Source organism: Eutrema salsugineum, unplaced genomic scaffold (assembly GCF_000478725.1).
Source record: "Eutrema salsugineum unplaced genomic scaffold, Eutsalg1_0 scaffold_12, whole genome shotgun sequence".
Lineage (NCBI taxonomy): Eukaryota > Viridiplantae > Streptophyta > Magnoliopsida > Brassicales > Brassicaceae > Eutrema > Eutrema salsugineum.
This window is the reverse complement of record NW_006256895.1, coordinates 10,588,586-10,616,065: the sequence shown is the minus strand read 5'-3', so window position 1 is coordinate 10,616,065 and position 27,480 is coordinate 10,588,586. Positions and strand designations below refer to the sequence as shown.

General features: G+C 38.9%; 3 protein-coding genes across 5 annotated transcripts; 2 read left to right on the top strand and 1 right to left on the bottom strand.

Moving 5' to 3' along the window:
* Nucleotides 1-12,398: 12,398 nt before the first annotated feature.
* Nucleotides 12,399-15,385, top strand: LOC18025554 (WD repeat-containing protein 70). The gene is made up of 8 exons (XM_006408887.2): nt 12,399-13,048; nt 13,145-13,357; nt 13,445-13,645; nt 13,740-13,847; nt 14,031-14,168; nt 14,253-14,504; nt 14,611-14,931; nt 15,029-15,385. The coding sequence occupies exons 1-8, from the start codon at nt 12,479-12,481 to the stop codon at nt 15,209-15,211; spliced, it is 1,986 nt and encodes a 661-aa protein (XP_006408950.1). The 5' UTR covers nt 12,399-12,478; the 3' UTR covers nt 15,212-15,385.
* A 314-nt stretch (nt 15,386-15,699) lies between these two features.
* Nucleotides 15,700-21,834, bottom strand: LOC18025553. 2 transcript variants are annotated; one of them, XM_006408886.2, is made up of 19 exons: nt 21,598-21,834; nt 20,164-21,229; nt 19,845-20,045; nt 19,517-19,600; nt 19,246-19,305; nt 19,097-19,141; nt 18,820-19,016; nt 18,245-18,724; nt 18,010-18,100; nt 17,738-17,917; nt 17,563-17,652; nt 17,357-17,419; nt 17,186-17,260; nt 17,055-17,105; nt 16,777-16,854; nt 16,543-16,677; nt 16,361-16,468; nt 16,214-16,279; nt 15,700-16,118 (listed from the first exon to the last, which is right to left on the bottom strand). In XM_006408886.2, exons 2-19 carry the CDS (start codon nt 21,154-21,156, stop codon nt 16,044-16,046), a joined length of 3,072 nt encoding a protein of 1,023 aa, XP_006408949.1. In that variant the 5' UTR covers nt 21,157-21,229; nt 21,598-21,834; the 3' UTR covers nt 15,700-16,043. The 2 variants fall into 2 exon arrangements, with proteins under 2 accessions (XP_006408949.1, XP_024015986.1); XM_024160218.1 differs by having other exon boundaries at nt 15,866-16,118; nt 20,164-21,232; nt 21,598-21,819.
* A 2,779-nt stretch (nt 21,835-24,613) lies between these two features.
* LOC18025552 lies at nt 24,614-26,834 on the top strand. Of its 2 annotated transcripts, none has more exons than XM_006408884.2 (3): nt 24,614-25,165; nt 25,594-25,676; nt 25,748-26,834. In XM_006408884.2, the coding sequence occupies exons 1-3, from the start codon at nt 24,823-24,825 to the stop codon at nt 26,711-26,713; spliced, it is 1,392 nt and encodes a 463-aa protein (XP_006408947.1). In that variant the 5' UTR covers nt 24,614-24,822; the 3' UTR covers nt 26,714-26,834. The 2 variants fall into 2 exon arrangements, with proteins under 2 accessions (XP_006408947.1, XP_006408948.1); XM_006408885.2 differs by having other exon boundaries at nt 24,614-25,170; nt 25,590-25,676.
* The last annotated feature ends 646 nt before the right edge of the window (nt 26,835-27,480 follow it).

Below are 27,480 nucleotides of genomic sequence, written 5' to 3'. Positions count from 1 at the left end.
TCATGAAACGCTCTTCTCCTAAGCCTTCTGCTGGCTCCATCAATCCCTTGAAATCGTCTGATGGAATCTCTCAGGAAGCTGCCCCTCCTTCTGAGTCAGACTCCGATGATCCCTCAGCGAATCGGAATCCAAGTAAGAGGGCTAGGCGTCGGGCTCGTTCGCGTGCGAGGAAGAGGTCTGTGAGTGCAAATCCGGCTTCATCCAGGGGAGTTCCTGCCACTGCTGATTCTCAGGTTCTATTGACTCTTGATCATCAGGGTATCAATTCGATTTCAGAGGATAAACGGAGTGGGAAAATGGTTGCCGTCGCTTCTAGTATGATGAAACCCCCAGGACTGAGTCTAGTTGCCTCCGATCTCTCAGCGGCCGGCAATAGTGATCATTCTGGTTTCACGAAGTATCTCTCAAAATGGGCCCTCAAGAAAGAGCGACAGAGGATTAAACATGACCTCTACGCAGCAAACTCTTCCCTTGAAAAACTCAATTCAGAAGTAGTGTCTCTCCTTAGGGGTCGTTCCTCGGGGAGGGATTGCTATCTTTCCTGATCTCTCTCTTCCTCCCCTTCTTTTTCGTTTGTATATATGAAGCTTTTGGCTTGGAATGTTAGAGGTCTAAACAGTGTCTCTAGGCAACGCGTCGTCAGGAGTTGGGTACATAGGAACAGACCGATTCTTGGTGGCTTGCTCGAACTCGGGTTAGAGAGGACAACGCTCTCAGTGTTATCTCAGCTACCTGTCCTGGCTGGCGATGGGATAATAACTACCCTTTCTCGGAAAATGGCAGGATTTGGGTGACTTGGGACCCTGCAATTTCACTCTTTGTTTTAAAAAAATAAGCTCAGTTAGTGTTGTGTGGTGTCTCAGATCCTGCTACTAACACATCTTTTGTGGTCGCATTTGTGTATGCTTTTAACACGGAGGTACTAAGGAGACAGCTTTGGGAAGAAATCTCTCTGGTAAAAAGAAGCTCGCCAACGCAGGACAAACCGTGGATACTCGTTGGAGACTTCAATCAGATTCTCTGTGCTAATGAGCATTTCTCAGTGATTCCTTACTTAATTCCTTTAAGGGGTATCGATGATTTCCACAATTGCCTAGATGCTAACGAATTGTCTGATCTCGATAGGAGGGGCGCATTCTTCACTTGGTCTAACCTTCGTCTCGAGGATCCAATCCTTCGAAAGCTGGATCGTGCCTTGGTTAACGATAGTTGGATCTCCTCCTTTCCTAATTCCTGTGCGGTTTTCGACCCCCCAGGCGATTCGGACCATTCTCCTTGCTTGGTCAGCACTGTGGATCAGGTTGAGCGTGGTGGGAAAAGTTTTAAGTATTTTTCATTTTTATCGACTCATAAGAAATTCCAGGAGTATGTGTCTGCTGCTTGGAATGAACCGGCTTGTATTGGCTCGAGTATGTTTATGCTGGGGTTGCGTATGAAGGCAGTGAAACTTTGTTGTCGGAAATTGAACAGAGAGGGTTTCAGCAACATTCAACAGCGGACTAAGGATGCTCTGGAAAAGCTTGAGGAGATTCAAACTTCACTCCTCTCCGCCCCCTCGGATCAATTGTTTCGGGAAGAGTTTGTAGCTCGGGAGAAATGGAAGTTTTTTGCAAATGCTCAGGAAACCTTCTACAAGCAAAAGTCAAGGATTCGCTGGTTGAAAGACGGTGATGCCAATACCAGGTTTTTTCATAAGGCAGTTATAGCTCACCAGGCTTCGAATGTGATCAGATATCTTCGTAATGATCAAGGGGATCGTATTGATAATATTGGGCAAATTAAAGGAATGACGATCTCTTTCTTCTCTAATCTTCTTGGTTCAGTGGATACGAATGTGAGACCTTATTCAGTTGAGCAGATTCGTGAGATCCATCCCTTCAGATGCCCGACTTCTCTAGCATCTGAGTTGGTTGAGATCCCCTCTGACGATGAGATTAAACAAACTTTCTTCAAAATGCCCAAGAACAAGGCTCCAGGACCTGATGGGTTTCCTGTTGAGTTCTTCTTGGAGGCCTGGGATACTGTTGGTGCTGAATCGATTAAGGCGGTGAAGGATTTTTTCAACTCAGGTCATCTGGTGAAGAGATTCAATGCCACTACCATTGCCCTAATCCCAAAGATAGTGGGAGCAGACCATTTAACTCAGTTTCGCCCCATCTCTCTATGCTCTACAGTTTATAAGGTCATCACCAGGATTTTAAAGAAGAGACTCAAGCGTGTTGTCCCTCTAGCTGTTCTGGGGAATCAGGTGGGTTTTCTTAAAGGAAGATTGTTATGTGAGAACGTTCTTCTAGCTTCTGAGTTAGTGACTGATTTTCACAAGCATGGTACTACTTCTCGAGGGTGCCTCCAAGTCGACCTCACAAAGGCTTACGACAACCTCAGTTGGGATTTCATTCTTAACGTGCTTACTGCCTTGGAATTCCCTGAGCTATTCGTCACTTGGATCAGGGTTTGTATCACATCTCCCTCTTATAGTATTGCTTTCAATGGCGAATTAATCGGTTTCTTTCCCTGCGCCAGGGAGATCCTATTTCTTCTCTGCTTTTTGTGCTTGCAATGGATATCCTCTCTAAGAAGCTTGATTTGGGAGCTATCACCAATTGCTTTGGCATTCACCCGAGATGTGGTTCTCCCTTGATAACCCATCTAAGCTTTGCAGATGATATCCTCCTGTTTTTCGATGGTGCAGCGCAATCCCTTAATGGTATTCTTCAGATTCTGGATGAATTCAAGGTTGCTTCGGGTTTGGCTGTGAACAGAGCAAAATCGGCTGTGTTTTTTGATGGTGGTAACCGCGGTATGAGTAATCAGATTGCAGAGTCTTTCGGCCTCCAGCTTGGTTCCTTTCCTGTCCGTTACTTGGGTGTCCCTCTGACCTCTAAAAAACTGCGATGTCAGGATTATCAACCGCTGATCGACAGGATTAAGGGTCGCTTCTCCTCTTGGACTGTTCGTCACTTGTCTTTTGCAGGGAGGCTGCAATTGATTGAGTCAGTTATTTACTCTACAATCACTTTTTGGGCTTCCGTTTTCATTCTTCCAAATCAATGCTTGAGGTCCTTGGAGCAGATGTGTAATGGTTTCCTTTGGAAGAGGGCTCCCAATTCTTCAAGGGGAGCAAAGATTAGTTGGGAATCAGTTTGTACTCCTAAGCAGTGTGGAGGACTTGGTCTTAGGAGGTTATTGGCGTGGAACAAGGTTCTAGGTCTTAAGCTGATTTGGATGATTTTTGCTGCTGCGGTTCTTTATGGGTCTCTTGGGTCAGGATCAACCTTATTGGATCGTCTAACTTCTGGGAACTCGATGCTACAATTTCAGGCAGTTGGATATGGAAAAGCTTATGCAAGCTCCGCCCGCTTGCTAGACAATTTTTTGTTTGCGAAGTGGGTTCTGGGATCTCTGCAAGTTTTTGGCTGGAGATCTGGACCTCCCTTGGGCCGCTAATTGATCTAACAGGGGACAGTGGGCCGAGACGTTCTGGCCTTCCCCGCGATGCTACGGTTGCAGATGGTATTCGTAATGGTGGGTGGTGGCTTGCTTCTAGTAGAAGCAGGAACCCAACTATCACTCTTCTTCGCCAATGCTTACCAGATCCGGCTCCTATTGCTATTTCTGAAGCGGATGACCTGTTTCTTTGGAAGGTAGGTGATCGCTCTCCATCTTCTTCCTTCTCCTCGGCGCATACTTGGGAGGTCATTCAGGGACAGATTGTGGAGGTAGACTGGTATGGTTCGGTCTGGCACAAGCACCACATTCCCAAGCATGCATTTCTCACTTGGGTAACAGTTCAAAATAGGCTACCTACTCGAGACAGAATGAGAGGTTGGGGTTTGAATGTTCCTTCTTCTTGTCTTCTATGCAATTCTTTTGATGAGTCTCGACAACATCTTTTCTTTGACTGCACATTTAGTACCGAGGTATGGTCTTTTTTCTCCTCCAAAGCCCATCTACAACCACCTGCTTCTTTTGAGGATGGTTTAGATGGATTAAAGACCTGTCCAGAGACAAGAATGTTGCAGTCATTATTCACCTCGTGTTCCAAGCCTCGGTTTATCTAATTTAGGAAGAAAGGAATGCCCGGCTTCACTCAGGTATCTTTCGCCCTGCTTCAGCAATCATCAAAGAGATTCAATCAATCCTTCGATGCAAGTTGGACCCTTTGTCAAAAGCTCAGAGAAATCTTCCCCACATCACCTCTTTCCTTACGATTTGGTTTACTTTTTTTTAGGGCTAATATTCTTTTTTGATAGCTGCTGACTTAGATGATTGTTTTTGGTTTGTAATAGACCCTGTTTTTGTTGTGGTCTGAGATAGGAGCGCTGTAACTCTGCGAGGAGCTTTTGTATCCACCTTCTAATATATGGAAATGGTTAAAAATAAAAAATAAAAAAAATAATGAAGTGATGACTATATCATTTTGTGCGATATATGTGTCTTTTGATGAGTATTTTATAGATAAGTGTGCTTTGCATATTTTCATTTCCATATAAATGCATTTACTATTAATTGTTTTGCGGTGATTTTTATAATGGTTCATTTGTCGAAAACGTCCGGGAAGACGAAATTTTTTCTGAACTTAATGGATTTAACCTCAAATACATATATATTTCTCTGAACTTTCATGGTGAGATTAAAGAGAATCAACCTCGAAGATTAACCACACGTATTGGCTGTTCCGAGATGCCAAAAAATTTTCGCCTAATATCACAGAAAAAAACTAGTTAACAAAATCGAGGTTTAACCACATTCTATCACAAATTTATATAACTTTTTTTTATTGCAAAATACGATAATGTATGTTTGTCTCTGATAGAACACAAACGAAAAACAAAATAACTTATCAGTTGAAGTACATTTTAGTTAACAAAAATCTGAAAGTGAAATTAACATGTCATTATTATTATTATTATTCATTTTGTTTTATTTTGTTGATATTAACATGTTAGTTAATCGACTTTAAATAGATTAAGATCTCGTTGAAATGGAAAAATATATTAAGATCCAATAAACTCTTTTTTTTTAACAACAAGCGTTATGTAGATTTTAATTCATGTCTACTAGACTATGTTTTGGGCAAGTAAATTATAATATTTATACTTAAATATATATATATATATATATATATATATAATTAAGCCAAAAATATCTAAAACAACGTATAACTAATATCGTCAAGTTCACCAATATATTTCTTCTATTGATTGAAATTTAAGATCTTTCTATAATTTAAAGTGCCTATTGCCTAAACAAAACCGTTCTCTGAAATGACGTTATAAAAGGCAATCACCACAAACTCCACATGTTACATAGTACAATCTAAAAATATGCACAACTACGTTTAACAGCAAAACTAATAAGGAAATCCCACAAACTCCCACATTTTATAGTACAGTCTATAATAAGCACAATCTACTTTTAATAACAAAACTTAAACTTGAATGACAGAAATATGCAAACACCAGCTTCTGCCTTGGTTTTATTGGCGGACAAGAGAACCGATAGCACTGAATAATCTTTTTCAAAAAGAATTAACCTAAATTTCGGCCATTTCGTTTTCTTCCCTCGACCATCTCATTCTCATTAACATGTCCATATAGGGTTGGTTTTCAAATCAAACTGATCAAGCCAACCTTATTATTAATTAGAAACCAAATTTATATATTATCCTACCTGCTACGAAAAAAATGAGTTCGGGTTAGTTTTTTTTCTGTATTTCAAAACATTTGGATAGCCAAGTCAGATCAAATTCCAAATTTTCCAGTCAATCATATCTGGTTTTGGATTTTTCTAGGTATAAGTTTTTATTTTTGTTTGTTCATTTTTTGTTTTGTTTATATAACTGAAAAAATTGACATTTACATCCCCTAATCGGGACTTTAAAAACTTGGGACTTTAAAGAAATTCATTGACAGTTTAATAAAAAGCAATCAAAAACTCCTTATGATATTCCAAAAAATTTGAAAGATCTGAAACATGAATTCATTGGCTGAGAAAAAAGTAAAACGTGTTGTATTCACACACGCTTTTGAATAAAAAACTATAAATGATGAAAAAATAAAAAACTATAAAATTTTAAACTAAATAAACGTCAATTATGGTTTAAAAGTTTCAAAAACTACATTAATATTTAGTATTTGACATTTGCCAAAAACTCGACAACACTTAGTATTTGACATTTGCCAAAAACTGTTGTTTGAGCTAAACATATCATTCAGATTTAGGCGAATCTCATAACATAGCATGCCAGTTAGTTTGAGCAATTATTTTTTAAAGGATTTGCATGTTTGAGCAAATAAATTTTGTAGCGCCACTCGATGGATAAAATCACGTAAGCATGATCGCCTAACAAAATTATGCGGATAACAATAGTAGCGAACAAATGGTCAAAAGATTCGAAAAACTGCCATGATATAAACCCTTGATCCTCGAGATTTACAATAGAACAGTTGGCATACGTATACGTCGCATAGTAAACTAATTAAGGTGGATCCTATACTCAGCTTTCTGAACAGTTGCAACCGGCTCTTGATCTAGTATACGATCTTGACTTAGTCAATAAGAGAGAAAAAATAACCATCATTCCCCATACAAATAGGCATTTTGTCTTCTTCTTTTACATATTCGTTCAAGGTCATGTAGTCAAATGGTAAGGAGACGGATTTGGGACACCATTTCAAGTTGGATCTATCTGATATGCACAACTATATTACATAGATATGGATTTTTGCTTTCAGACTCATTTGAATATCCAGAAAAAAGGTATATCCATAGACGGTACCTTCCCAATGATTAGTCTGAGCCTTGAGCCTTTCCGTAAGCTTGAGATTTACCATGAATTACGAAAAAAAAATTTTCATTGATTTCACCACTATCTTGCTCAAAAAACGACATAATAAACCGCAAACTACTTTTCTACAGCCTGATTTTTATCATATGGTCAAAATTAATTATCGATAGTTTTCGTCAAAAATATTGATTTTAGCGATAGAATATTTTTTGAAAAACACCACATTGATGAAACTATCGATTTTTGTTTTTTCATTCGCTTTTTCGCCCTCATGAGATGAACCAATATGAACACTTTTTCCATTACATTTTTTTTTTTTTTTTTTTGTCGACTACCCATCTACTAAGTCACGTCTTGATCGGTAGGATGATGATTCCGGAAAGTCACCTCCACCGATTCTGTCTGACTTATATGGGAGAATATGATACCACGTACTCGAGCTTCTTTAGCGAGAGAATCAGCTCGGACGTTTAAAGCTCGAGGTATATGAGTGATGTTAAAAGCAGAAAATGTCTCTCGAAGATGTTGGAAGGCGTTTAATTCTGAAGTGAAAGCCGGCCAATCGATCGGATTCTCAATCATTTCAATTAAATTCAAGCAATCTGTCTCAATTTGTATCGTTAAAATGTGTTTATCTTTTAGGCATAGCATAACCCAAAGAAGAGCATCCATCTCCGCATGTAATGATGAGATACTTTTGCGGCATCCTTGGAGTCCAAAAACCTCTTGTCCCATAATGTCCTTATAGCTCCATCCTAGTCCACTAACTAAACCATGGTCGATCCAAGAAGCATCGATTTGGCAGTTTGGGATTCATGGTATTAAAGGTGGGGTATAAGAGTTGTCGTGAGCCTGTGGGACCTCAGTCTCTTCCTCACATTCTCTTTGGTTCGCTATCCTCCAGCTTTCTGCTTCGAGTGAAGCTAACTGGAGTGTTTTCACCGCTGGAGTATCTTTTCCGTTAAATAATTTATCGTTTCTTGCTTTCCATATGAACCATATGATCCAAGGATAGATGTCTTTATGTGGTTCAACTAGACCCACTTCTTTTGTTCTCCAAAATAGGAAGTCCATATTTCGGTAAATAGAACTACACGGGAAGAAGCCCGGAAGGGACGGGAAGTCCGATAAAGCCCAAACTTGTAAAGCTGGGGGACATTCAAAAAGAAAATGGTTGATAGATTCCTCAGAGCCCCCACATCTAGGGCAGCTCCTATCATTGCCAAGGTGTCTATAAGTTAATTTTTCACAAGTTGCCACACATCCTGAAAGCGCTTGCCACATGAAATGTTTTAGTTTCCTCGCTGTGCGGACTTTCCAAACGTGACTTTGGAGGCAAGTGATACTTGGTTCTATCGCCTCCTCCGGGTTCCCACGTAAGTTAAACTCTCGGATTAAATCATATCCGGATTTCACCGTATAAGTTCCTGATTTTGTGTGATTCCATGCATACCCATCAAGGGAAAAATTACGACTAGGTCTCAACCCAAGGATAAGAGGGATATCCTCAGGTTGGAAGTATTCATGAAGGAGGGGAATATTCCACTCTTTAGTATCTCGTCTAATAAATGTATGAACCATGAGTTGAGGGTGGCGATAGCCTATCCCGACTGAAGCTCTTGCGGGTCTGGCTGGCATATCCGGGATCCACGGTTCACTCCAGACTCTAGTATTAAGGCCCGAACCAATAGTCTTCCTCAAACCAAGCTTTAAAAAGGTTTTTGCGGCGAGAATACTACGCCAACCAAATGACGGTGAGTAAACTCTCCTGTCTTCTAGCGGGCATGATCTATTATAATATCTTCCTCGAAGGACTCTCGCAAGTAAGGACGAGGGGAACTGAATAAGCCTCCACAATTGTTTTGCAAGCAAGGCGATATTAAAATCATGGAGGTCTCTGAATCCCAACCCGCCTCTATCTTGGGGAGTACAAATTTTATCCCATGCAATCCAATGTAAACCCCTGCTATTTTGTTTGGAACTCCACCAGAAGTTTGATATTGCACTATTAAGTTTATCTAAAAGACCTTGTGGTAGCAGGAAGCATGACATAACATATGTCGGCAGTGCTTGGGCTACAGACTTTATTTGAATCTCTTTTCCTCCCTTAGAAAGAAGTCGAGCTGACCATGAATTCACCCGGTTATTAAGACGGTCTTGAACAAAAGAGAAAACTTTCATCTTTGAGCCACAAATTTCCTCTGGGATTCCCAGATACTTTCCCATGCCACCTTCTGTAGAAATACCAGTAATGGTTTTTATCTCTTGTCTTGTAGTCTGGTCAACCTTATTTCCAAAAACTATAGAAGATTTTGCAGTGTTTAGACGTTGTCCTGAAGCATTGCCATACATGTTTAAAATTTTCAGGATCTCCTCACATTGTCCGACCTCCGCTTTGCAGAAAAAAAGGCTATCATCCGCGAACAATAAATGCGAGACCCGTGGGCTTGCTCGTGCGACACGCAATCCCATGATACGTTTCTCTTCTTCCGCTCCATTTAGGAGGGAGATTAGTGCCTCTGTACAAATGATGAACAGGAAGGGTGAAAGTGGGTCTCCTTGACGTAGCCCTCTCGAGGGTTTGATCTTGCCTCTCGGTTCTCCGTTTAATATAACCTGATATGAAACCGAGGTAATACAGCACATTAATAATTTAATCCATCTCTGATCAAACCCCATCTTTAGCATTAAAGTTTCAATAAAGCTCCATTCAACTCTATCATACGCCTTGCTCATATCCGTTTTGATAGCCATAAACTCAAGTCGACAACTAGTATTCGTACGAAGGGCATGAAAATTTTCTTGCGCAAGCAGAATATTATCGGTTATCAGCCTTTTGGCCACAAAGGCTGATTGTGTCTCTGAAATCAAGTTTGGAAGAGCTCTCTTGAGTCTCTTGCATAGCAACTTAGAAAAAAGGGAAACATGTATCAAAATTATGCGGATAACAATAGTAGCGAACAAATGGTCAAAAGATTCGAAAAACTGCCATGATATAAACCCTTGATCCTCGAGATTTACAATAGAACAGTTGGCATACGTATACGTCGCATAGTAAACTAATTAAGGTGGATCCTATACTCAGCTTTCTGAACAGTTGCAACCGGCTCTTGATCTAGTATACGATCTTGACTTGGTCAATAAGAGAGAAAAAATAACCATCATTCCCCATACAAATAGGCATTTTGTCTTCTTCTTTTACATATTCGTTCAAGGTCTTGTAGTCAAATGGTAAGGAGACGGATTTGGGACACCATTTCAAGTTGGATCTATCTGATATGCACAACTATATTACATAGATATGGATTTTTGCTTTCAGACTCATTTGAATATCCAGAGAAAAGGTATATCCATAGACTGTACCTTCCCAATGATTAGTCTGAGCCTTGAGCCTTTCCGTAAGTTTGAGATTTACCATGAATTACGAAAAAAAAATTCTCATTGATTTCACCACTATCTTGCTCAAAAAACGACATAATAAACCGCAAACTACTTTTCTACAGCCTGATTTTTATCATATGGTCAAAATTAATTATCGATAGTTTTCGTCAAAAATATTGATTTTAGCGATAGAATATTTTTTGAAAAACACCACATTGATGAAACTATCGATTTTTGTTTTTTCATTCGCTTTTTCGCCCTCATGAGATGAACCAATATGAACACTTTTTCCATTACATTTATTATTGGTAGTTTACATTTTGTAAATTTTCTTCTTTTCTTAGTCAAAGCTGTGCTTTGCTTGAGGTATTGTTGAAAAGGCATTTCCCTAAGACCACAAATTAAGTAAAAATTATTGGGTCACATTTTATTTTTCAAAGTTAATTTTATTTTTTTAAATCTGCATTTTGTGATTGAATTAATTAACGTGAAAATGTCTAGAAACAGAGTAGAAAATCGAACCAGAGAAGGAAAATGTTAAAAATTAAACTGTGTATTTTAACTAAATACTAGGTACTGTTTGGGATAATTCATATTTGTTTTAAGAAGTGCATGACACTATTGATATTAAATATCACAAAAGAGGTTGCAAGATTTGGCTGTCATTTTTATAAAGAAAGAAAAATATCACAAAAGAAGTTGCAAGATTTGGCTGTCATTTGTATAAAGAAAGAATTAGTTAGGAAATCTGTTACTCTTTTTTTTTTTAACATTGAACAAATTAATTAAGAGAACTATTACAAAAATAATTTTACAACGGATAATGCTACCCATTCCACAAAGATCTCATAATCACGATGAACGGTTCCATTTGTACCATGTTGAAGATTTTTTTTATAAACTTGCCTCTATTAATCTGTAGAATTTGGGACTTGAGATCTGTTATTTTTTAGTGAACGATTTTGTAGGAAAAATTGAAATTTTTCTTTCAGAAATTTCTATAATTTTGGTCAACAAAATACATGCATGTATTATGTATTATTTGGGTTTGAATGGTGACGATATAGAGAATGTAATCACATAAACCACTAGGTTATAAATGCATTAATATAAAATTATGATTTTTGATTTTTTTTATATTATAACAAGTGTCACGTTTAAGAAAATGCTTTGGGTGAAGCCTAGCCGGCGGCTCGTTCTGACCTCTCTGAGACTCTTCATATTGTCCTCAGTACCATCACTCCCCCATCCAGTTCCATGGGCGATGATTACTACCTTTGGCGTAATGCTGGGGGTCGTTTGGACCTTCATTTTCCTCTAAGGTCACTTGGGATCATATTCGACACTCATCTCCGACTGTTTTGTGGCATAAGTTTGTCTGGTTTAAAGAGGAGATTCCTCGCTGCTCCTTCATAGCATGGCTTGCTATGCTTGGGCGCTTACCCACTAGAGATCGTCTCTTGAGATGGGGAATGTCGATTCAAGCTGTTTGCTCTCTCTGCAATGCAGACCTGGAATATGAGCATCTATTTTTTCGATGTCCAGTCTCTTCAGATCTCTGGACTCGGTTTGCAGGTTCTATCTGGTCTAACCCCCCACTGTCTCTCCAAGCTGTGGCACCATGGATTGTTAGCAGGAACTCAACTACCTCTCGCCCTCTCCAAGTCCTCGCCAAGTTGATGTTTCAGTGCATCTTATACGCTTTGTGGAAGGAGCGTAATGCCCACGTGTTTACCGCCTCGAAGTCTTCGGTTACCGTTCTTCGTGTCCGTGTTGACAGTTTGATAAGGGATTGGCTCTTCTCCTATCCAGCCAGGAGCCTCTCTTCTCAATCGTTGCTCGAGCTTTACTTTCAGCATCTTGGTCCTATTAGCTAATATGTAATCTCTCTTCTTCCATCCTGTATTTCTTCTAATAAGTGGCTTGCCACAACTCTGTATAAATCCTAAAATCTGGTATGAAATCTTAACATTTTCGAAAAAAAAAAAAAAAAAAACTAGAAGAAGAAAAAAAAACTTTAGTTTGTACGCATTGATTTAACCACATAGGGTTTCCATGTGAACCGGGAAAACCGGCATCGTAAAATGGGGTAAAATGGGTTTAATTGGGCCGTCTGGTTGAGGTCTAATTCATAATTAAAGAATATGCCTTATACGTTTAGGCCCAATATGGTTGTGTCTATGGACTTAACCGCCACCATCTTTATTCGCCGGTAGAGCAACGAGAATTTCCATGGCGGCGAGGTCACCGGCCGTTATATAAAGACGAATTCCAAATCAAAATTCTGAGAAGAAGAAGACGTAAGCAATGGAGGATGAATTGGAAGGTCTGCGAGCTCATTTTCCTATTTCGTTTGGTAAGACATCGAAAGCTTCGGCGCCAATCGAGGCCCTCCACAGCGCAACTCGCCGCACCGATGCAGGTACAGACGCCGGAGTTTCGTCGGATGTCGTCAGCAAGAAGCCTTCTTCCGGTAAATCTGAATCCGGATTCCCGTCTCTATCTTCCTCTTCTGCATCCTGGCTCCGAAGTGTTCGCGGTCCGAATCGTAACCCTAATAACTCCAGCCAAGCTCCCTCCGAAGATGATGTAGCCGTAGGAGGTATGATGGGGCCACCTCCGCCTCCGGCTAAACCGACGCAAGAGGATGAAGAGGATGACGGAGGTATGATAGGGCCACCACCGCCGCCGGCAAAGGGATCCGGCATTGGTAATGATTCTGATGATGAAGAGGATATGATCGGTCCTCCGCCACCGCCTCCGACTGCTATTGTAGATTCCGATGAAGATTCCGATGACGACGGTGTTTATGACAACGAGGAGAATCGGTACAAAATCCCATTGAGCAACGAGATCCAGCTAAAAGGACATACGAAGGTATACGAAACAGTCTAAAATTCACAGTAATTCTGGGTTTAAAGTGCTTTTCTTTATGGAGTTCTGAATTCGAAAGTGGAATGTTTCTTGGAACAGATTGTTTCATCTCTCGCTGTTGATAGTGCCGGAGCTAGAGTTCTCTCGGGAAGCTATGACTACACTGTTCGTATGTACGATTTTCAAGGGATGAATTCAAGGCTTCAGTCTTTTAGGCAGTTCGAACCATGTGAAGGTCACCAAGTTCGCAGCTTGAGCTGGAGTCCCACTTCTGGTCAATTTCTATGCGTCACTGGCTCCGCACAAGCTAAGGTACGTCTCATGAAAAACGCTCCTCTTCTACAATTCTCTATCATCTTTTTGAATTGCTCACATTCGTTTCTTCTTTCTGAATTTCAGATTTATGATCGTGATGGTCTCACACTTGGTGAGTTCATGAAAGGGGATATGTACATCCGTGATCTGAAGAACACTAAGGGCCATATTTGCGGGTTGACTTGCGGAGAATGGCATCCGAGGACTAAGGAAACGATTCTGACTTCTTCAGAAGACGGGTCTTTGCGTATATGGGATGTTAATAACTTCCTAAGCCAAACGCAGGTACGTTTTATCCTGTCTATGCTAACGTATAAGGACTAAGATCTTTGTTTGATTATAGCATGCAAGTGACATCATTTCACTGTTTCTTGGACAGGTTATTAAACCGAAGCTTGCTAGACCGGGGAGGATTCCAGTTACAACCTGTGCTTGGGATCGTGAAGGAAAGCGTATCGCTGGTGGCATTGGAGATGGATCTATACAGGTAATGGAAATCATGTCCAATGGCTTGCTCTGATCCTCTGATATAGACTCTGTTACAGAAACTATATGTTTTGTCTAGTCGAACAAGCTAAGAATATGATAGTAATCTGGTATGGATGAATGGTCATACTTTTCTCTTTCCGTAGATGAATTATTCTTATATCTTTGTTGATTATCGATCCAGATTTGGAGTCTCAAGCCCGGCTGGGGAAGCCGACCCGATGTATACGTTGGGAAAGCCCACACTGATGATATAACTTCTGTTAAGTTCTCTAGCGATGGGAGAATTCTGGTGTCAAGAAGTTTTGATGGTTCTCTAAAGGTAAAACCTTGAATCATCATGCTGTTTTTTATTCCAGTTTGGTCAGCAGTTTAAAACTGAACACTTTTCTTGAATCTTGATCAGGTCTGGGACTTGCGGCAGATGAAAGAAGCTCTAAAGGCATTCGAGGGTCTTCCTAATAATTATGCGCAAACAAACGTTGCCTTTAGTCCAGATGAACAAATCATCCTGACTGGAACATCCGTTGAGAAAGACAGTAAAACGGGAGGCTTGCTCTGCTTCTACGACCGCACCAAACTCGAGATTGTTCAAAAAGTCGGCATATCTCCAACTTGCAGCGTGGTGCAATGCGCTTGGCACCCGAGGTTGAATCAGGTAAGCAACAACAACAACAACAACAACAACAACAAAGGCAGTGTTCCGTTCCTCTAAAGATTTTATCTTGGAATTCACACTAAGAGGTTTCTATTGTTTGTACTAGATATTTGCAACATCGGGAGACAAAAGCCAAGGAGGAACTCACATTCTTTACGATCCAACTCAGAGCGAGAGAGGTGCATGCGTCTGTGTTGCACGTGCACCAAGGAAGAAATCTGTGGACGATTACCAACCAGAACCAGTAATACACAATCCTCATGCATTACCACTGTTCAGAGACCCACCAAGCCGTAAACGACAAAGAGAGAAAACATTGAAGGATCCTGCTAAAGCCCATAAACCTGAGCTTCCCATGACAGGTCCTGGTCACGGTGGAAGAGTTGGTACAACTGGTAGCGGCTTATTAACACAGTATCTTCTCAAGGTAAGGCGCTGCGGTATCTTCTTCGAGTTCTTGGACACTCGAGTTATCTGTGATTCTGTAATGTATTGACATTTTGTCGTTGTTGTGTGTTTTGCAGCAAGGTGGGATGATAAAAGAGACTTGGATGGAGGAAGATCCAAGAGAAGCAATATTGAAATACGCAGAAGTTGCTGTTAAGGATCCTAAGTTTATTGCACCTGCTTACTCGCAGACCCAGCCCAAGACCATCTTTGCTAAATCTGACGATGAAGAAGAAGAAGATAATGACGTCAAAAAATAATTAGTGTTTCCAAAAGTACTTCACCTCAGGATTCGGTTCCCGAGCTCGCCTCAAAGGAAAATCCATACCGTTTTCTTGTATTATGTATAATATAATAGATCATATCATGGCACATTAGAGAGAGTAAGAGAACGAATTGTTTTTTAATCCCGGAATTGCATTCTGACATTCTGACATTCTGCTCATTTTTAACAGAATTTGCTAAATTGCAGGTTATTGACGTAAGAATGACGGAATCGCGTATTAAATTGATTTGATTTGGGGCAAAAGTTATTGATGCTAAAAAAAGAAAAAAGAAATTAGCAATACACAATTTTCTTTCAAAACGAACAAAATTGTATAGCATATAAGATGTAATCATGTAAAAAATTAATTTTAGAAGATAACTACACGGGAGTCTAAACTCAGCATCCATATACAAAATAGAACTGGCCTATCAACCGAAATAAGAGATCATAAATATGTTCTCCTGTGAGAGAATTATTGTGAAAAATCAAATCAAGCACTTGAATTAAGCAAATAGGGTTTTCAAGTGTTCTATACAATCTTAACAAACAAAAGCTTCTCTATTAAGCGGTGATTAATTTACAAGGACAATCAACAAGTTTGTCTATTAAGCGGTGATAATTTTGTTTTCTTAATTTCTCCACTGCAATAAAATCTGAGTTAAAACATTTGTATTCATCACCTGTAAAGTCTTCTCTGCGTATAAGGGCTAGTAAAGTTACACTCTTTTGCTTTCCCCATTTTTGTTTGTTTGTTTTTCTTCATATGATTTGACTTTGGTTGGTTTCTTCAGTTTGTATTGTATAAGTTGATGACAAAATGAGCTTTAGAGACGCCCGTTCTCAAAGCTCGAGAGCCGTGAGTCTGATAGAACGCTAAACAGTTGTGTGTCTACAAATAACTACAAAACCCAGAACAACCAAAATAAACATGTAAGCCCTGGATTCCAATGAGAATACCGGAAACTGAAGCCAAGATCGGACTAGGATTTTGTACCTTAATGAAGGGCCGGTCTCTACCAGGAAATGAATCGATAAAACTGTCCTTTAGTAGTAATGACACCTGAGAAATAAAGATTTTAGACAGTGAGAGATTGATAGATTTAGAGAAAGTACTTCTTGTTACGCTTTGTGGAGTAAGTACCCTGTCGCTATTGGATTGAACACTTGTTATGGTGTGAGAGTGTAAATCTGAGCAAAGAGACTCCATATAATCTCTCATTACTCTCAAGAATCTACTCGCAGCTTCTGCCTGAGAACATTCGGCCATATGAAATTAGAATTCTAGTAACTTTAGTTTTCGTACGTGCATTGGTAGCTACTTACTTGTACTTCATTGCATTTATAAACTGGGTGTCTTCTAGCGGTCGAGCTATGATGAGCCAGCGTTTCATGGATTGGAGCCAACTGAGCCATAAGTTCTCTACGCTGAGGCAATGCTGGCATGTTACATATTTTCACCTGAAGAAATAGAGTACGCGTTCACATGCCTTGAGTTATCGGTTTTGTATAGTTGACAGAAAGAAAGAGTAAGAGACTTCCATGATAAAGCCACCAAACCTGATTGTTGAGAATGTTAACTAGAATAAGATTCGACGTCTTGACCTTCCAATCAGTAGGTTTACTGTGTATACCGACCTGCCAGGTGGCGCAAACGCAGACCGTGTGAGCAACAAAAAACATATAAGAGTTCATGATTTACGTTCCAACATCCACTAAATTTGGGATTTTGGTGGTTTCCTATAGACTGATGAACATTCATCTCCTCGGGAATAAGTAATCATATAGATAGTAAAGACACGGCACGACTATTAATTCATATGCAAAATAAAACTTACAAGGAAGGGAACCGGTGCCTCCAGGAAGTCAAACATCCTCCCCGGCAGAACCTGAAGACAACAGAGAGAAGTTAGGACAAGGAAACTATTGTCTGATTGGTGGATTGTTTTCTAGTGATGTCATTACTTACTGGAAGCAATAAACTCTGCCACTGAAACGGCCGAATCATTGGGACAAGAGACAGTACTATTGCTGACAAAACACCCTACAATAGTTGTCGGTTAGTTCAAGTGATCATTTCCATTTAAATCTCCCCAAGGGACTGGAGATGAATAACGATAAGAGGGCAGATTTAACTAACCAGATTTGGGCAGATTATCACAATTTGCTTCTCTAATAATACTCCAGCAAGTAGTGACATAATCTGGAAGGAAAAAAAAAAAAATACTTTTGTTACTTCAGATATTTGTTACCTATGAAATCACCAACTCAAAGCATAAAGAAGAGATGGTCGTTGCATCCAACGCAAAATAGTAGGAAAGAAAGAATGCTGAGAAGAGGCCGTACAGTTTCAAGAGAGAGAATCCGGCAAACTGTTGCCGTTGTCCACATTGAGAGACCCATGGCCTCCTCTGCAGCTGCCAACCTTGCATTTATCTTTGGGAAAGAAGAAGAAGAAGAAAAGTGGTTGAGATGAGATTATAAATTTAGAGACGAGACAACAAAAGGATAAAAATTATACCCCGGAAGAATCAGAAGAGCAGATATATTCTTCTGACAATCCTAGAGCTGAAACAGGGGGACGGGTATACTCGATGGATTGTAAATGTTCCAGCGGTTGGAAAACTACCGCACTTCCATGGGAGGGAATTGCCAACGAGTGGTAGCCGCAAATTAGTTGTAACGAATCATTATTGTGTTCCTATGAAGAAGATACCATATCACAGTACATGAGAACAATGAACAAGAGATAATAGAGTGACAAATTGGTAAAGCAACTGGTAATTTCCTTACTCTAGCCCATTCCAGTATTAGATCATCTCCAAAATCATTTTCGCTATTTGATAAATCATCAACTTCATCAGACAACACGCTTCTAGCTGAACTGCCATATATAAAAGGGTAAATCTGAATGTAGAGAACTGAATCATAACGTCAATTGACAAAAAGACAACTGGATGACTTGATTAAATTTCGGGAGGTAAGAAGTGGTTAGATCAATCTTTGTAAGATAAAATTGTTAACTTACCTAAACACAGAATCACAGCTTTCAATACGCTCTATCGGTTGGGTCCTAGGATCAGCACATGTAACTTCTGGAGAAGCGTGGCCATTCTCATAGCTTTGGGACGCTCGTTCGGGGGTATCCAAGTGGTTCTCAAATACTTCAGTAGAATTATCATCGTAACAATGGAAAACTTTCCTCCCATCTCTTTCTATTTCTTTGATTTGACTTACATCTGAGGCATCACTGGTGACAACACTATCTGGAGATTGTGGTTCTGAAAACTTTGCAATGTCACTATCAGATATCAATCCTGCAGCAGCGGCCGTGAGTGCCATGACTCCATCTACAGGGATTGCAGAAGCCATCCAATCATCAGGGTTGCTACGAGGTGAAGAAACACAGCCATTCATTCTAGAAATTGATGGGCTATGGCATGCAGCAGCAAGAGACATCTCACTAACAAATTCGGTTATCCGTTTTAGACGCTCCTGTGCAATCATACTGCATCAACAAGTAAACCACCACCAGTTCAAGTTTTTTGGTCTTTAATTAATGCAAGGAAAAACCACTACTAACAGTAGGGGCATCTTTTGTACCTGTTTAACATTTCAAAGTGTAGCTCAAAAAAAGGGACTCTGGTCAGCAAGCAATAGCATCGAGGTGCAGAAACCAAAAAACGACTGCCTCCTCCAGATGAATGCAAGGGTGACGCAGTGCTTAACACACCAGGGGGTCTCTGAACTATCTCCGAGACGTGTAAGCAAACACCATACAATGTCGCATCATCTGCTACCTGAAAAGGAGAATTTCGCGAGCCTCATGCAAGTGTTTACATGGCTAGTCGATGTCTGGCATAAAGAAAATATAGATTACCTTGAACGAAAATATGAATGATGAATCATCTGTGCCTAAATGTTCCTGCAGTAAACTCAGAAGTATCATGATATGAAACCTATATTCTAAGTCACATAGATGAACTACAGAAGCTCAGACAGGTATTTTATTCAGAAGCATTTTCGGACCTGTCCATACACAAGCTCGTTTAGATCACTGAGAGATGGGGTCCTCTCCAAGAGTCGTGCCTGTTAAGAAAATTCACATTTTAACAAGCTTAGTGGCTGATATCACAGAATAACCCAACAATAAATTGTGACGTATATTTTTACCAGCAGTATGAACCAATTCTAGGTAAATGCTGTAACTAACCGAGATGGCTCATAACTAATAATATACCAATGCATATTGACGGGTAATCAAAAATTTATAAAGAGAAACAGACGATGCATATCACACCTTGACACCACCAGGAAAGCAGAAAGTTGCTAGATCCTTTGGACGCATTGCCACCTTCTTCCCAGGAGGATATTTAAAAAGTATCTGTGAATGGAATGAAAGTTGATTAAATGAAGAAAGAATCCAACTAAATCTGCCATGAAGTAGAACAGACGCATATTGATAATGGAAGCGGCAAGCGAGAACAAATCAAACAATAAATAAGAGAATGGCAAACAAAGTAGACAAAACAAAAATGATGAATAAAAAACAGAATATGTGTCTCATGTTAATCTCTAAGCATGCCCAAACTATGGCAACACAAAGAAAAAACCAACGTAGCACGAACCTGTGGTTCCAATATTGGAAATTGAGGCCCACGGTGACGGAGTATTCTGTAGTCTGCCACTTCATACCTTGACATTTCCATCTCCCACTTCTTCCTTCTACGAAATGCCTCCTCCACTGGCTTCAAATCCGTTTCCGGATGAAGCCCCACAATGATAAAATGTTCAAATAGTGAGGTTGGCTCCTTCGATTTTGTTTGATCCTAGAGTGTTTATCAAGTGAAAAACATTAGTCAGCTAATGTGCTATGCCAGATCAGACGTTTTTTAGCCAAAAGTTTGTTTCGAAGGTTTGATAGGACACACTAGAAAGACTGAATACCAGAGCTTTTGAAGAGTGGAGCTGGTACCACTGCCTTTTTTGGTTAGCTAAGACCTCAGGATTGAACGTGGGCCGGTTATCCTCTCGTAGATTGCTAACCCCACGCCAAGCTTTCTGCATCTGTGTTTTCAATCTCTGGAAACTGTTTGTGCGCCTGTGTCCTGGAGTCCCAATCTCACTTTGGGTGCGCCTATGTCCAAGTGATGGTGACTGTGGTAAGACTGGTCCATTGAAGTAAACGTTTTGAAATGTCTCTCCAGCTACTTTAACTCCATCCGGAGTACAAGAGGGGGAGTCTTGCTCTCCTGTAACTTCTCTCATTTCCATCTTTCTAACAGTTGTGTCAGCAACTTGTGTCTCACATGTTAGACTCTGAGGTTCATCATCTTTTTCCCTCGGCATCAAACTCGGATTATCTTCGCCGTCCTTTCCAAACACACTGTTCTCATCCCTATCTTCACATCTATTACATGTTCCTGTAGCTTCTTCGGTTCCACCCAGCTTCAGATGACGGATTTCATCTGCTTTAGCTAGACCATTTGACACTTGTATATCCATATCTCTAGTAAGAACATTTGAGGCGTCTTTCATGCCCTCCCTCTCCGGTGAACCTGAGCCTACTACCTTTACATCTCTCTCCAACAAAGCTTGTTCGTCTTCTTTCTTAACGCTCTCAGATGAACACCACCCATCTTCTTTTTCACTGCTAGCTTTCAAAGTGTCACGTTTATCTTCCAATGCGTCTACACGCGGTGAACAGCTATCATTTTTCCTAGGTGTAATCACTTGCTCTCCTTCTTCATCTCTCTCCAACGACCTACCTCTCTGAATCATGTCCAACGTATTCTGCTCATCTCTACTCGATGCTCTCCATTCATCCTCATCTCCATCCCTGAAGGGCTCGCTTCCACAATCATCTGTCTTCTTCGGATATCTTAAAATATCATCTCTGTTTCGATCTCCCCGATGAATTGCCAACACGTCTCCCTGCATATCCGTTTTAATACCAGGCTTCGTGCAACACTTCCCCCTTCAACAGCATCAATAACCAGTATAGCCTAAATTTCTGCTAAAAAACATAAGAAAAATCATAACATCAACAACATAAGTAATTTATACAACCTTGTCGGAACCAAATTGCAATTCCTTAAAACCAAAAAAAAAAAAACACCTTGAAGAATCTAACCATCTCATAGCCTATTGCTCGGAAGCTTTCTTCCTCATCGAAACAACCAAAACGAAACCCTAATTTTCGAATCTAGTTGAAATCATGAGAAATTAAAACAAAAGGAGTTCGTTCTATGTATGTATTCCAAGGTTCAAGCTAACCCCAGCTATGCGAATCGAAAAGCTAGAAAAACTCGAATAAAAAAAAATGATCACAACAAGTCAACAATAGTGAAATTTAGAGACATGAATTGAAGAACGAGATACCTCCAAATCCTCCAGCAAAATCAGTGCTCCTGGGGATTTTTTTTTTTTTTTCAAAGATGAAAATCCAAAAGATAAATAAAAATCAATCTTGTAACGGAAGCTTGGATTATGGAGGGAACGAGATGAATGCGCGGCTTGAGGATTAGGGAGAGAGATGATTATTGACAAACAAGGAATTGAATCTTCTTCTTTTTTTTGTTGCCCTTTTCGTTTTTTTTTTTCTTTTGTCTGTAGGGGCCAAAAACACAGGTGAATAAAGTTTCTACTAAAAATAGAATTTTACGTAAAAGGGGAGGTTATACTTGAGACCAGGAGAAGAACAGCTCAGGTGCAAATATCTTTTGTTAGCTTTATTTTCCTTTTACCCCCTCACGTTTTTCTTTATTCCTTTTAGTACTTGTACTATAAACGTGGCCTTCATGTTATGAGCAAACACCCAAAATCAATTTTTAAGGAAATTTGACTTGTTTTATCTAACTTTATTTGTTTCTTTTTTTTTGCTAGCTTTATTTGTTTCTGTTGTTGTTAGACTAGAGAGTAGAGACTTGATTTATTTACTTAAAACATAATAAAACTAACAAAACTTTAACTAGGTAGATAGCAAGAAATGAAGAAGTATCTAGGTAAATACACAAAAAAGGAAGTATCTAGGTAATTTACAATCCGTTAGAATTGTTATTAGGAAATAGCAAAAAAAAAAATACCACTAAAAATTTGGGTAAAAATATAACATGTTTTTCATAAAAAAAAAACTTAAAAAGTTATAAATATATTTAGATGAATAAAATAATATCTATCGCATGAAAAAATTATATAGAACAGTAGATATAATAAAATGCACAGTATATGAAATGGATAAAAATCATTCCTCTCATGACAGTTAATGAAATGGATAAAATCATGAAAAATGTTCGAGATCATATTTTGTTCGTTTGGACAAAATAATACGTTACCATTTACTTCTCTCCCATGTTGCTTGGTGATATTACTAAAAAAATATTCAATTAAGTACTCTTATCTAACCATTTAAATCATTTTTAACCAATATTAGCTACTTAAACATATTAAAGATAAAGACATATTTTGATAAAGTAATTTCAAATTAAACTGGTTGGTACAATTTTGTTACTATTAGCTCCATATACAAGTACTCTTGAATATTGAATACCTTTAGATAGACCTGTTTTTAATATAGAAAAGTCTTTTAATAATATTAGTGAAAATCTGGAAATATTTACAACCTAATAACCAAAGAAAAAACTTTTTAAATTTTCTTTCTGTAAAAATATGTATTCATCAAAATTTATGTCATTCTAAATTCTTTTCCATACTTATACAAACATTTTGATAGATTTTCATAATTCATTGTAGGTCTATCAAATCATATGAGAAACACTTTGGATTGTGAATTTATGGCAGAAAAATAATAAAGAAATAAATTATATGTATGAATGAAAATCTACTAACATTTTACACAGTCGTATATACAAAGATAAGAGATATACTACTATATATGGATGGTCAACGATATCTAATCACGAGTGAAAAAATTCTAGCCTATTGTCAGAATAATATACTAGTGAATCTTATACCTACTAAATACGAACATAAATGTCGACTATATAATGGTAATAGTCTAATAGAGTAATAGACAGAAGTAATTCCGAACTTGATGTAGTAGCTATTAACAATAATATCCCTATATTTTATAACATTTGGACAACATTTACCCGTAGAAAAAGGGTCAATCGTCAATATTACTAACCGTCAATTTTTGGACAAAACTAAAAGAATTAGAATTTGCTTACCAATAAATGAAAAACTAAAGAGTTAGAGGTGCTAGCTTGTAAACGTTTAATTGACTTTGAACGTGCGATGGCGCTTTACCGAACCAAACGGTTGAAAGATTGTATGTATGTTGGTTTGAATGTCTCTCTCACGCGCTACATTCTTCCTTCGATCTCAGCCGTTGGATTTGAGTATTTGACTGTTACGTGATCCGTTTGACTTGAATAAAGAAATATCGTCATGAAAGTTGAAACAGCTATGAGTATGAGCACCATTCATTTATTTAATACTGATAGTTTTAGTCGACCTTATGTTTTTTCTTTTTCTTTTATAAACTTTTAAATGCAATAAACTAATGATGATACCTTGTTTAAAATGAATATACGGTGTAAATCTGGATAACTCAATATCATGAATTTGTTTTTTGGTATGATCTCATTATCATGATTTGTTATTTAGCTTTAACCATAGAGATCTTTAAAATATCCAATGATAAATTAATCTGACACAATTATAACATTTTTAAGGTTGAAAAGTGATAACCAAAATCAAACAGATATTTGGAAAAATGACAAAACATCTAAGAGTAACCTTTTAATTTTGTGTTTCTATCTTCATGCACAAATCAAAAATTATGCAAATGTTGAATTTTGGTAGAACGTGCAGTGAACGCGGATATGCGGAAGGTGATGCATTTAAACCGTGAACGAGGCCCGAGGTCGCACATGCTCTTTGCCCACCACTTTGGGTCTTTGGGAATTGTGTATCTTTTTCTTCCACAAATATTTCATCATTTTTCTTTTAAAAAAAACATCTTTGTTATCTTCGAAGGAAAAAGAAAACTTGTTTGCTGTTGTCTTTTTTTTTTTTAAGAAATAAAGTAAACCCAATTATATTTTTTGGTTGTTTTAGTGATTGTGCTTATTTGTGCGTTGTATGTTATTTTAATGAAAATTCAGATGACAAAAAAAAAAGTGATTGTGTATGATAATTGCTGCAGTGACCTAGTTATTCATGAAGATCAAACTCGTCATTATAATGGAGAAAAGGCTAATCGATTGAATTTTGGAATGTGTTCAAATACATCCATCGTTTGGGCTGGACTTACCAGGAGTCTAGAAAACGAGTTGGGTCTGGCCCAATACATGAAACACGAAAAAATGACATACAATTTACCCTTACATGCTTTTTGTTAATTTGTATATCGTCATCGTCGTCTGTTGAGAGATTGACGAGCGTTACCTCACTCAATTTCTGCGTTCTCCAAACCCTAAGCAATTTCTATATGCTCAAAAGTATCCATTTTTCATGACCTACGAATGAAATTCAAGCTCTTTCTAATCCTCTTAATTCGATCAAATTTTCGTAAATGCCTTTTTTGATCCTGTTTTCTACATCGAAAAATCCTTTTTGTGTGACCTGTTCGGAATTCCGTCGATGGGTTCGGGAAATCATGTTGTTGTCGATGTTAGTTCAGACGATGAGGTCGACTCACGGGTAGACATAAGCTACTTTGATTGGCTAAATCAGGTTATGGAAGCCGTCGATGAGAAATCGGACAGTACCGATGTAGTCGAGGTTATTTCTGAGGTGAAAGGCGGCATAGATTCGCAGTATCGGAAGCCAATTCCTGAGGAAGAAGACGACGATTGTGTGATTTTAGACGGTGATCCCGATAAGACGGCCAAGTCTTCTGCTGTCGAAGAAGACGATGATAAATTAGCGAAGAATGATGATGATGATGATGATGATGATGATGTGCTTGTAGTGGGGCAAAAGGGTGAGGTATCGAATCCGAATCCACCTCAATTTCTTGCTTCTCTTTCGTTTTTCCATTTTGTGAGCGCTCGTTAACTTATATGCCTTAATTTTCAGATTCTGTAAGCTTTAGTTTTGTTTGTATGTTCGTCTCGATGTTCTTATTTAGCTATCGGGATTGTTAAGTGACTAGTTTCACGTCACGTGTAGAAGAATTTGAAGCCCTTCTTTTCTGGAAACTGTTTTAGTATTGAATCTCATTGAACTCTTCTTGTTTAGCTATCAGGCTTGGTAATTTATTTCTCAGAGTTTTTGTTTTTCAAAATTTCTGGAGTGGGAGCTGTTTTAGGAATGGATGATCATTGAACTGTTTTCCATGTATGCAGGTGTGTTGTGTGTGTACTAAGTGTTCCCCTAATATCAAAAGCAAAATATTTGTTTTGTAGATAGCATGTAGAGATTTCCCTCATCCCAGACATTCCTGTGCCAAGTACTCATTTAACTCAACATCACACGAGAAATACTGCGACATGGTAAGCATCTAAAAGTTTTTTCCCTAATCCTCCAGCCACAGAGATACTAATCCTTTTGTTTCACTTTCAAGTGTCACTGTTATGTGTGTGACATTCGTGCTCCATGTCCATACTGGTGTATCGGTGACTCCACCATTGATCATTGCCATGCTAATGATAAAGAGAAGATATGGAAGAATCAACGCGAATACTTCAGGACTGGAATTATGCCCACCCAACCATCTTCAAAACCTTCTACTACGCCTCTCCTTCCAGCTTCTGCGACAGTGACCCGCCAGTTTTCACGGTCTCCTACTCAAAATATCATAAGGTTATCCCAGAACGTCTTGCCTCGAAAACAGGTTGGGATCCGGGCTTGCTCATCATCTACTCGTGTTGCTAGCCTCTCAAACGTCAGAGCCAGGTCTAGAACCAAGCAACACAATGCCAATCATGTGTTGCAGAATCGACCCGTGCACAGTGTTCGCAACAACATCATCCAAAAGGATAGAAGTTCTTCTTATATGGGTAACCTAAGGTCTCGAGTGGCCTCTTCAGGAACTCGGTATGGTGCAACAAATGGTAACAACATCAAGGTGGGTCTCTGTACTAATGCTCAAGTTTCACAATCCACCCACCATGGCTCTTCTGTTGCGGCACCGACGATAAACCAAGAAACGAACACTCAACAACAACGTAATTGTCAGCTCAATGTTACTGATTATTACGCAGCGGTGACGGTGACGACGACGGGGTCTCAGAGCAATGTGTACACCAGACATTCAGGCCAGAACAAAAGTGTCGGTGGGAATTGTCAGTTTCAGACAAATGCACAACCGTTTGCTCTACCTGAAACTCGTGGGGATGCGCAAGCACAGACGGTTCAACAACCACCCGGAGCTAATGAAAACGTCTTGCAGACCAAACTGTCGGAATTTGAGAGCTGGCTTATGGACGGCTCTAACCAAACCGGCCTGGTTAGCCCGTTGCCTGAACCGGCAGGTGAAGACTATGTCAGTCCGTTGACATTCGATTTCGAAACCTTCTTGAATGATTGAAACATCGCTGTAGTTTTTTTATTAAGTCAACTTTCCTCACTGATTGTATGAATTGTAGAGTGAGTGAGTTTTAGATGCTTGAATTGCGATTGTGTATATCATTTATTAGCTGTTATTACTCTATTTTAACGCAGCACAAATGTTGCAAGCATCTCAACAATTGGTGGTACACCTTTATCATCAACAATTTTGAGTTGTTTGCAATTTCACTTAACCAAATCTAAATATTCATTGTTCCCTTGGAGAGTTGAAAACGCACGGGTTTTCAATGTAAGAAGGAGAAACTCAAAAAGCAATTTCTGACAACTCAAACGAGTCTCAAATTGAGAGATATTTTATTGTTGTATTTTATTATTGTAAAAATGGAAGAGAGAGGATGCAACTGTTACAATTACCCATTAAAGCAATTTCTGACATCAAGATATTTGAGGCTCGTCTCAACTGTACCGGAGATGAGACGAGATTCTAGGGTTAATGTATTTTATTATTGTAAAAAAGGAAGAGAGAGGATGCAACTGTTACAATTATCCATTCAAGAACCAAGAACCCTGAAGAAATTTCAAGACAAGCTGATATCATAATCTCAGGCTGTTGGGCAGTTGTTTTGTTAAGGTAAGAGAACAGTTTTTGAAATTATGGTAATGCAGTTATAATAGATTAAGTCACCAAAAATATGTGACATTCTTATACTATTGCAGGATCCAAATGCTCTGTATGGCTATCGAATGCTTGAAGACATTTGCTATGAGGAGGTTTGCAAAGTTGCA